Genomic DNA, 11,832 nt, shown 5'->3' with positions numbered 1-11,832 from the left:
CCCCCATGATAATGCGCGGTATTGATGCGTCGTTGAAAAGAACGAAAGCAAAATCACCCGATTCTTTATCCCTCCGAGGCATGACTGTCACCCTTTGAACCACATGACCAAACATGTTGCAGAAAAACTCAGCAATGCCCTCCGCAGTGGGCATGGACTCTCGACCGAAGCATACGGTCAGTGTCTTTGGACGTTCCGCGTCATCCAGCTCCTTGCAGACGTACTTCTGCTTTCCCTTATCTTGCTCAGTTTGCCTTCCTCCTTGTTGCATATGCATTCCTCGGCCATTGCTATGTCTACTCAATGCCTCTGGTGCAACCGATATGCACTGGTCCTGTGTGTTGAAACCAGTAGTTCTTTAGGAGTCCTGTGGTACTCCAACCACAGCGCATCCATCGTTATGTCGCCTAGAATTCTAGCGCAAATGGTTGATAGGGTATCGGGAATCAGAGTTAGAAGGGCGGATCTCATCCTATGAACCTGGTATAACGTGAGGTCAGTTTTCAGCACGTGTCCGAGGGTTTCGAGTTTTCTGGCCTTGTCCAGAACCCCAGAAAACTCCTGAGATAGTAGGCATTGCAAACAGATGACACATTCATCGGCAAGACTGTTCATAAACCAGCCTTCCTTTTTTACGGCTGTCTGCAGAATACCATTCAGTCCCATTGTCTCCAGTGACAATAGAAATGCCATGACCATCAGGGACTGTTTAACTTCACGGTGAAGGACTTGCGTCAGCATCCTGAATGCAGTTCGATCGATTCCATGGAACATTTCCAAACATTCGATTGCCATGGTTGAGGGCTTCCTTCTAGTATCCATATTGTAGTTTGTAGTTGTAGTTTTTTATGCTTAGACCACCAACTCATTTCCTCCTTCTTGTAGTCATGCAGCATGGTCTCCACTTTATTGCACCATCTTCTTGCTCGTAGTCCTAGACTAACCATCACCTACCTCATTGGAATATTATTTATTGGCCTTAATTACATTCTATACATGTATGTGATTTTATGGATACCACTAGGTGGCGGTTTATAGTTTCTTCTTGAAAAAAAACATGTGATAACTTTATCTACTAAGTCGAAATTGAAATTTAATAGCGTAAACCTCGCCATATTATGTTAATCATAACAGGTTATTTACCATAAGCAGTAATAATTTTTGTATACTACATTATCATTTTAATTTACATAACTGAATACATGTTACTAATTAATTCTGTAATGAATTTAATATTTATATACCAAAATAAAAATATTATATTAAAAGTCGGATGTGTACGGTTTAGGGTTCGCGGTTTCTTCGGTAGGTGTTATCATGAATGGTTCTGTGCCCCTGGTTTTCCGTTTGGCAGTTTCCGGTTCAATGTTAACCGTGTTAGGGTTTGCGGTTTGATCGCTAGGTCTTTTAGTGAACGGCTTCGTGTATCTTGTTTATGGTTTGCCGGTTTCCGGTTCAATTCGCACGGTCCAGTGTGTACGGGTATAGTGAGTATGCCTTACAGTGAACGGTTCCGTGCCAATGGTTTATTGTATGGCGGTTTCTCCTTCAACGTGTACGGTTTAGGGTTCGCGGTTTCCTCGATTGGTCTTTTAGTGAACGGCATCGTGTGTACTGTTTATTGTTTGCCTGTTTCCAGTACAATGCGCACGGTTCAATGTGTCCGGTCTAGTTACTAGATCTCAGACTGAATGGTCTTCGTGCCGATGGTTTATTGTTTGGCGGTTTCCCATTCGATGTGTACGGTTTAGGGTTCGCAGTTTTGTCGGTAGGTCTTATCATGAATGGTTCTGTGCCTCTGGTTTTTCGTTTGGCGGTTTCCGGATCAATGTTAACGGTTTAGGGTTCGCGGTTTGATCGCTAGGTCTTTTAGTGAACAGCTTCGTGTATCTTGTTTATGGTTTGCCGGTTTCCGGTTCAATTCGCACAGTCCAGTGTGTACGGTTATAGTGAGTATGCCTTACAGTGAACGGTTTCGTGCCAATGGTTTATTGTATGGCGGTTTCTCCTTCAACGTGTACGGTTTAAGGTTCGCGGTTTCCTCGATTGGTCTTTTAGTGAACGGCATCGTGTGTACTGTTTATTGTTTGCCGGTTTCCGGGTCAACCTGTACGGTTTAGGGTTCGCGGTTTCTTCGATTGGTCTTTTAGTGAATGGTTCTGCTTCTCTGGTTTTTCATTTCGCGGTTTCCCGTTCAATGTGTTTGGTTTAGGATTCGCGGTTTGATCGATAGGTCTTTTAGTGAACGTATTTGTGTATACTATTTATTGTTTGTCGGTTTCCGGTTCAATTCGCACGGTCTAGTGTGTACGGTTATAGCGAGTATGCCTTACAGTGAACGGTTCCGTGCCAATGGTTTATTGTATGGCGGTTTCTCCTTCAACGTGTACGGTTTAGGGTTCGCGGTTTCCTCGATTGGTCTTTTAGTGAACGACATCGTGTGTACTGTTTATTGTTTGCCTGTTTCCAGTACAATGCGCACGGTTCAATGTGTCCGGTCTAGTTACTAGATCTCAGAGTGAATAGTCTTCGTGCTAATGGTTTATTGTTTGGTGGTTTCCCGGTCGATGTGTACGGTTTAGGGTTCGCGGTTTCTTCGGTAGGTCTTGTCATAAATGGTTCTGTGCCCCTGGTTTTCCGTTTGGCGTTTTCCGGTTCAATGTTGAACCTGTTAGGGTTTGCGGTTTGATCGCTAGGTCTTTTAGTGTACGACTTCGTGTATCTTGTTTATGGTTTGCCGGTTTCCGGTTCAATTCGCACGGTCCAGTGTGTACGGTTATAGCGAGTATGCCTTACAGTGAACGGTTCCGTGCCAATGGTTTATTGTATGGCGGTTTCTCCTTCAACGTGTACGGTTTAGGGTTCGCGGTTTCCTCGATTGGTCTTTTAGTGAACGACATCGTGTGTACTGTTTATTGTTTGCCTGTTTCCAGTACAATGCGCACGGTTCAATGTGTCCGGTCTAGTTACTAGATCTCAGAGTGAATAGTCTTCGTGCTAATGGTTTATTGTTTGGTGGTTTCCCGGTCGATGTGTACGGTTTAGGGTTCGCGGTTTCTTCGGTAGGTCTTGTCATGAATGGTTCTGTGCCCCTGGTTTTCCGTTTGGCGGTTTCCGGTTCAATGTTGAACCTGTTAGGGTTTGCGGTTTGATCGCTAGGTCTTTTAGTGAACGACTTCGTGTATCTTGTTTATGGTTTGCCGGTTTCCGGTTCAATTCGCACGGTCCAGTGTGTACGGTTATAGCGAGTATGCCTTACAGTGAACGGTTCCGTGCCAATGGTTTATTGTATGGCGGTTTCTCCTTCAACGTGTACGGTTTAGGGTTCGCGGTTTCCTCGATTGGTCTTTTAGTGAACGGCATCGTGTGTACTGTTTATTGTTTGCCGGTTTCCGGGTCAACCTGTACGGTTTAGGGTTCGCGGTTTCTTCGATTGGTCTTTTAGTGAATGGTTCTGCTTCTCTGGTTTTTCATTTCGCGGTTTCCCGTTCAATGTGTTTGGTTTAGGATTTGCGGTTTGATCGATAGGTCTTTTAGTGAACGTATTGGGGTATACTCTTTATTGTTTGTAGGTTTCCGGTTCAATTCGCACGGTCTAGTGTGTACGGTTATAGCGAGTATGCCTTACAGTGAACGGTTCCGTGCCAATGGTTTATTGTATGGCGGTTTCTCCTTCAACGTGTACGGTTTAGGGTTCGCGGTTTCCTCGATTGGTCTTTTAGTGAACGGCATCGTGTGTACTGTTTATTGTTTGCCTGTTTCCAGTACAATGCGCACGGTTCAATGTGTCCGGTCTAGTTACTAGATCTCAGAGTGAATAGTCTTCGTGCTAATGGTTTATTGTTTGGTGGTTTCCCGGTCGATGTGTACGGTTTAGGGTTCGCGGTTTCTTCGGTAGGTCTTGTCATGAATGGTTCTGTGCCCCTGGTTTTCCGTTTGGCGGTTTCCGGTTCAATGTTGAACCTGTTAGGGTTTGCGGTTTGATCGCTAGGTCTTTTAGTGAACGACTTCGTGTATCTTGTTTATGGTTTGCCGGTTTCCGGTTCAATTCGCACGGTCCAGTGTGTACGGTTATAGCGAGTATGCCTTACAGTGAACGGTTCCGTGCCAATGGTTTATTGTATGGCGGTTTCTCCTTCAACGTGTACGGTTTAGGGTTCGCGGTTTCCTCGATTGGTCTTTTAGTGAACGGCATCGTGTGTACTGTTTATTGTTTGCCGGTTTCTGGGTCAACCTGTACGGTTTAGGGTTCGCGGTTTCTTCGATTGGTCTTTTAGTGAATGGTTCTGCTTCTCTGGTTTTTCATTTCGCGGTTTCCCGTTCAATGTGTTTGGTTTAGGATTTGCGGTTTGATCGATAGGTCTTTTAGTGAACGTATTGGGGTATACTCTTTATTGTTTGTAGGTTTCCGGTTCAATTCGCACGGTCTAGTGTGTACGGTTATAGCGAGTATGCCTTACAGTGAACGGTTCCGTGCCAATGGTTTATTGTATGGCGGTTTCTCCTTCAACGTGTACGGTTTAGGGTTCGCGGTTTCCTCGATTGGTCTTTTAGTGAACGGCATCGTGTGTACTGTTTATTGTTTGCCTGTTTCCAGTACAATGCGCACGGTTCAATGTGTCCGGTCTAGTTACTAGATCTCAGAGTGAATAGTCTTCGTGCTAATGGTTTATTGTTTGGTGGTTTCCCGGTCGATGTGTACGGTTTAGGGTTCGCAGTTTCTTCGGTAGGTCTTGTCATAAATGGTTCTGTGCCCCTGGTTTTCCGTTTGGCGTTTTCTGGTTCAATGTTGAACCTGTTAGGGTTTGCGGTTTGATCGCTAGGTCTTTTAGTGTACGACTTCGTGTATCTTGTTTATGGTTTGCCGGTTTCCGGTTCAATTCGCACGGTCCAGTGTGTACGGTTATAGCGAGTATGCGTTACAGTGAACGGTTCCGTGCCAATGGTTTATTGTATGGCGGTTTCTCCTTCAACGTGTACGGTTTAGGGTTCGCGGTTTCCTCGATTGGTCTTTTAGTGAACGGCATCGTGTGTACTGTTTATTGTTTGCCGGTTTCTGGGTCAACCTGTACGGTTTAGGGTTTGCGGTTTCTTCGATTGGTCTTTTAGTGAATGGTTCTGCTTCTCTGGTTTTTCATTTCGCGGTTTCCCGTTCAATGTGTTTGGTTTAGGATTCGCGGTTTGATCGATAGGTCTTTTAGTGAACGTATTGGGGTATACTCTTTATTGTTTGTAGGTTTCCGGTTCAATTCGCACGGTCTAGTGTCTACAGCTTAGGGTCCAAACACACACTTAATGGACATTGTTTTTATGGGTGGCAAACGGGCCTAAACCCGTCGGGCCGGCCCGTGTTACTCGCCAAAAAAGGTGGGCTGGACTGGAAAATTGGGACCGCGAAATAGCAAAAGCCCGCTTAACCCGCACCGCTTAAACCGCGAGCTTTGGCGGGCTTTGGCGGGGCGGGGCGGGCTTCCCCGCCGGGCTTAGGATTTTTTTAGCCTAGGGTATTTTTACAATTTTTTTACCAAAATCCAACTTCCCCCAACCCAACTTACAAAAGAATGAAGATGAAAATTGAGTATTTTGGATTATATTTATTTTATTTTAGAGACAATATTTATAATTATGTTTTGGATTATCTTTATTTTGTTTTGGAAACAATATTTATAATTATATTTTGGATGAAAACTTGATTTATAATTATATTTATTAGATATTTATAATTACAAAGACTTGAATATTTGTTAATATAAAAATTATAATTTGTTTATACTTTTAGAAATTATAATAGTTAAAAGTAAAAAATAAGAAAAAATTTTTATGTCTTTATATAATTTAGATGATGAGTGACCATGACAAAGGAAAAATCAAAGATCTGTCTTCGAGACAGTTTATGGTATACACATAGTTAAGGAAAAGGAATATAACTCATAGGAAATGGAATAAAAAGTCCCCTTTTCTCGAGCTAGCAGCAAATACGTGTATTATTTTCATGCTAACCTTTTCGAGTGTTTAGCCATCGCATTAAACTCTGTTGCGGACTAGATCTTTGACCGAGTGTGTGAAACAACAAGAGATAACAACAAAAAAAATTCTGTTATATGGGCTAATTACTTTATGAGCAACTTAATGGAGACCAGCATTCATTACGAAAATTAAAACAAATCTTCCAGTCACCGATTCATAAAAGGAAAAAAATAGACGGTTACCAGAAAATGTTTAATAGCTTTGACTACAGAAAAGAAAATTAAACAAATGTATTGAGCTGAAAAAACTTCAAATATATTTAAAGGATCGATACCTCGACCAAACGAAAATAATTTAAAAAAAAATTGGTTGTAGCCTTATCTTTTACCAATCAGAAAAAAGATGTTTTTGTAAATTTTTTATATTTAATAATTTAGGAATGTAAAATGGAAACGTAAACTGCCTGATATATTAAATTAAAAGGCCAAAATCCAAATATCACTCAATTGTCAAAACTCCTTTGAATAGAAGGGACAACCTACCATGTTTGTTATTCTTTTAAGAAATTGTGCTTGCTAGTGGAGTGCAATTCATTAACTGAACATGTTGCAGTACCTTTCATTTTTTTTAAAATAAAAAAATTAAACAGCTAAAACACCCAATGGCTGCCAGAGGAAAGCGACGCTCGACACAAAAAATAGAAAAGGGAGACGACGAAGCCAAAAAGGAACAAAGTAGAAAAATCTCGAGAAAAGTTGTCGACAAGGAAGTGATAGAACTGTCATCAAGGTTAGAATTAAATTACATTTCCAGAAACTAGTGAAGTCCTTTTATAACGATTCCGAATATAAAGTATTCATATTTTTAAGTTTTGTTTCTCATAGTCTCCGAGGAAGCACCATGCATGACCAGCGACTACATGTAAATTTTAACGGTGGAGCCAGCAAAGAGATAGGCGACGACTTCGGTAAAACTACAGTCGTAGAACCTTCCCTAAAAGAAGTGGTAACGCAAATGTCGACGATGATGAATACACTTACAAACCTAATTGCTTCCCAGACCAAGACGTGTTATCCTGTGTTTGGATCAATGCCACAAACAATCAATCTTCCGAATGGGCCGGCCGATAACTTCAACCCCACATTAATGCCTGTCATCATGAGCGGATTTAGCATGCCGTCCGGTAGTCTTGAGAGGAATCTGGATTCCTCCAAGAAGATTAGATCCAACATGTCAAGCATTCATCAAGCTGCGGATTCAAAATCGCATATGGCTACAAAGTGTTGTTCAATGTCTCCGAAGTGTGAACAGACACCACCAGATGATTATGTTATTTGCCGAAGTTTGTTCAGCGATGATTGTACTGGAAAGAAGACAGCTACAGAACCAGTTATAACGAGTAGCTTAGACAAGGCTGTATATGTTAGCTACTTCAACCCGGCTGACAGAAAATTGCCACTAGCGAATGAAACCGCAAAGATACCTGCGGTGGATTATATCATGTTAAGTAAGTTTTACTGATTTGTTGTGCTGGTTTACTGTTAATATATAACGGCTTATTTTTCGTTGTATCAGTGGAAGCCTGTTCTGTTCCGTCCCCCAGCTGATATGGCACTGTGCAAGGACGAAGTTTCAGTTGTTACCTACGTCTTTGGTTCGGATATGGAGGATGAAGAACTGAATTCGGAGATAATTTCACAGACAAACTTGTGGCACGCTAACAGGAGAGTCATGTATACTCTACTCCCGAACAAACCATTGGTGGACGAGGTATGGATTTTTCACTCTTTAGCCTTCGTTAACTTCATAAATGAAACTCCTTACATATAAAATAATTTTAACAAGGGAATATATGTTTATATTTTTTCTTATTGGCCGTCAATCAACGAACGCTGAAGCAGATCATAAACCTGACATCAAGCATGCTCATGTGTGATGCACGCAAGGACACCGGTTTTCCCTGCTTGTGGTTTTTACCGACTACATTTTCGGTGAGTGAAAACCATTAAGAGGATCTCCATCTCCTGGTTTCAATTGATCTTATACATGTTTATGAAAAATCAAATTTCAGCAATTTGCCCTTAATTGGACTCACTCGCCAAAGACTTTGAAACGCTATTACGCTGAGGAATACATGGGAGAGTTTGAGTCGTTATGCAAGGTAACTCTATCATTTAATTGTCGTAATATATGATAATGTAAATAAAAGACGCTTATTCCAATATAACTTATTTGTGTTTATTTTTGATAGATTTTTGTTCCAATGAATGAGGATAACATGCACTGGTACCTGGTTGTAATTGATATAGAAAAAAGACACCTAATATTACTGGATTCTAAACCATGCGTCTCAAGCAGAACCAGACGCCGTCGTTGTGCGAAGCTAATGGTACTTTTGCAAAATTTCTAATATGTGGAAAATAGATTCTAAATTGCTTAAACAGACACCAGATTTGACACCTGAATTAAATTTTACTTTGATTACAGGCACTGTTTATTGAGGAGATGCTTGATGACTCCACCTTCTATGCTAACCAAACAACACACAGACCAGTAATTTCAGAGTATCCTATAATACACCCTGCAGAAATTGGCGAGCAGAACGATGACTCGTAAGAAACCTTACAAGTTATTATTGTTTGTTGAGTTTTCAATTACTGATTGTGGAGTTTGGGTGACAACCTGGATGAGGGTTTTGGGTGACAACCTGGATGAGTTTTCAATTAATAATTTCAGAGTATCCCATAATACACCCTGCAGAAATTGTATATTTTTTAACAGTACTATTTTGTCTGCTATGTTTTTTTTCCCTATGGAATTAAGTTGGTTATATACTTGAATAAACTTTTTTTACATATACAAGGAATGATTGTGGAGTTTGGGTGACAACCTGGATGAGGGAGTGCCAATGGAGGAGTAACTACAATATTAAGGTAGTTATAAAATAAAATTCGTTTCCTGGTTTCATATATTATCTCAAAATTTTAATCTAACCTATGCGTCTGAATTCTTTTGTTTTTTACTCCTAGGTAAATGATAGCACTAGATTACGGCTGGCTATTGATCTGGTGATGAATCCGTTCAATTTGAAATCCCAAGAAGTTCTTGAAGCAGCAAAGAAATACTACAACGAAATATCTAAAAAGGAAGAGCGATTGGTTAAGGGGTTAGGCAGTATGCTCTGAGTTATTTATACCTAAGGCATTAAAATAATTGTGTCCATTGCATAGACTTTTAATACTATAATGCGTGCAATAAGTTATTCTGGTTATGTTATTTTAAGTACGTTCGATTAATTTTTGATTGACGTTTTCTGTTGGGCAAACTGAAACTGAAAAAGCTACTGGGTCTTAAAAAATATGATTATGTTATTTGAAGTTTTTTATGTTAATTTATGAATGGAACAGCACATTCTGATATGTTAATACATGATTTCGTATATTTTGTAAAACAATTTAGTAAACATGATTTCAATAATTTACGTAAATATGAACACAATACTAAACGTTATATTTTTTAACTTTACCATTGTAACCTTCGTTATGTTTATTCATCTGGTGATACGTATACCAATGAATGGTTATTAAATTACATTTACCTTTACCAAAACATGAGTAATACAATTCAAATAGAGTTTATTATGTGTATTTATTATTTAGTTTAGATTTACGAAAAGGTATGATTAGTGATGAGGTTCGAATCCTAATTGGTGGCTTAACTATATCCCTTCAACTTCATTACCAACCGGTGTGACCTCTGGTTTTACCCTCTATAAAAGTAAAACTTGACTTCCTATAGAAAATCATTTGGCAACACCATTGTAATTTGTAAACCCTCTCCTAATTCACTAACGGCGGCAATCAACTTCAGAGACTAGTCACTAATATTAGCAAACAAAGATGGACCCAGAATTCCGGTAAGCAGATAACTATTTTTTCCATACGCATGACCATCTCTCCTTGCATGGTTTGTTCTTTTTTAACATTGATTACTTCTCAAGTTTCGGTTCTGTCCTTCCATGGTTTCTTATTCTTAACAATACTGACTTTTCAACATTTGGTTCGTTGTGGCTACCGGCTAGTTACGTCAGTGCCTTAAGGAACGTGAGAAGATGCCCTGAGCAGACATTTGTCCTAAACCTATTCCCAACAGATGTAAGCTTACTTCCGGCGCTGCAGACACCACTTTTCTTTACGGTTTTCTATCTAATTTTTTTCAAAATCTGTTTAACATCTAATTTTCTTTCTCTGAGTATAGGAAGATGTAAGGATTCCACAGCACATTGTATGGCACTTTTCGTTCTTCACAACCACTGATCTGTACTTAATAGACAGACAAGACAACTGTCTTCATATCCACCCAACTAGAGACGGTCATAACTACTGGATCAACGCAGCCGACATGGGGAGGATAAGATCTCTCTTTCGACCAACTCCACGGCTTATGCTGGAACTCAGTTACGTAGGTTGGGGTATCTTCCACATGCTTGCATGGGACCATACTCGTTCGGTTGAAATGCCCAGAGCCGTTGATGAGATATATGCCTCCAACGTATTGCCGGACCAAATCAAACACTGGCTAGCGGACAGATGCAACGTACACTTCAACAAGGATGAACAGGTGGCTGCGTTTGAGACTGAAAGGTTATTACGCCGGCAGCATCGGAGGCAAGAAGGTTCACCACCGCGTCCTCACGAGTCAAGGTAACAATAACTTGTTTACTTAGGAAAGTAAGTCTACATATTTTACTATATTCATTGTTGTATAATAGATTTTCCAAAATTACTGCAGGTCCAACCGCCGTCAACAGGGGGGAGGTGCAGTTGGAGGACCTATTAGGAGGGCAATCGCAGGACCTAGTAGGAGGTATGGAAGAAATTCGCCATCTGACTCTTCCGACTCGTCTGTGAACCAGATAACGCCATCATCGTAGGACAAGAGACGACAGATTAATTTGTTTACGGTTTATTGGTGAAATAATCTATTGTCGTAGTGTTTCAGTAGCCTTGTCTATATGTACATGTTTACTTTTGTGGAAATCTTCAATTAGTATTCTGTGTAATAGCTTTGATTTTGTGAATGTAAATTATGGTGTTGGACTTCGTTATTTTGTTTATGTATATACATCTATGGGTTTATTTTTGATCAAGTCTCACACAAGTCTACCATCAGAAGTATTTTTTTTATTCCGGTCATTATTTGTAAGAAAATTTGGTAAGAACGACTTTTTTATCATGGGAAAAACTTGAATGTTGTTTACCTGTGTCTGCATGGATGAGGGTGTGCAAGTGGTAGCTGGTAACATCCTAATTAGGTATTGGAAATGATTAATTTGGGGAGTAACATGGTTTTCTTTAGGATGAGGGGTTGTAATGTTGTGATAAGGCATAAAAAAATTGGAAATCAAGTAAACAGATTAGTGAGTATATCAGCAAATTAAAACTTAATAGGAAAAAATTTGCGGCTACATCTAATTTCAAGCTAGAAAAACAAAAAAGCAAAGATAACATTATTGGAGTACGTTGGAATTCCAACTGAATTTATTTACTAGGGTAGGCAAAAACTTGGGTAGACGAGTCAAATTTAATGGTACTAAACACCTAGTTCAAAGAGGTTACGATAACACCGGTAAATACAATATTCTGCCTCATCAATTCTCGTTGGATGCTGCATCTCACACAATTAATAAGTTAGACTAATTTATGTTCATTACTTAAAAGAGAGCAACAGACTTCAACAATTCAAAAACTACAAAGTAAACACAACCAAAAAACAAGACTACGAAGATCGCGTATAGTAAAATGGCTAAATTCCAACTTCCCTTGCCGATTATTCCGGATGATCTGCTACAAGAAATCTTCCTGC

The 11,832-nt window shown here is 40.0% G+C and overlaps 1 protein-coding gene across 1 annotated transcript; it reads right to left on the bottom strand.

The window, feature by feature from the left end:
- Nucleotides 1-300: 300 nt before the first annotated feature.
- On the bottom strand, nucleotides 301-822 carry LOC107489710 (uncharacterized). The gene has a single exon (XM_016110464.1). It carries the CDS (start codon nucleotides 820-822, stop codon nucleotides 301-303), a length of 522 nt encoding a protein of 173 aa, XP_015965950.1.
- Nucleotides 823-11,832: the final 11,010 nt, after the last annotated feature.

Source organism: Arachis duranensis, chromosome 5 (assembly GCF_000817695.3).
Source record: "Arachis duranensis cultivar V14167 chromosome 5, aradu.V14167.gnm2.J7QH, whole genome shotgun sequence".
In the NCBI taxonomy this organism is placed as follows: Eukaryota; Viridiplantae; Streptophyta; class Magnoliopsida; order Fabales; family Fabaceae; genus Arachis; species Arachis duranensis.
Note: the sequence above shows the minus strand (reverse complement) of the source record. Positions and strands in the feature narration are given on the sequence as shown.

What these genes read in the sequence shown, in the direction of transcription:
- LOC107489710 (XM_016110464.1), bottom strand. Translation starts at nt 822, where the DNA reads ATGGATACTAGAAGGAAGCCCTCAACCATGGCAATCGAATGTTTGGAA.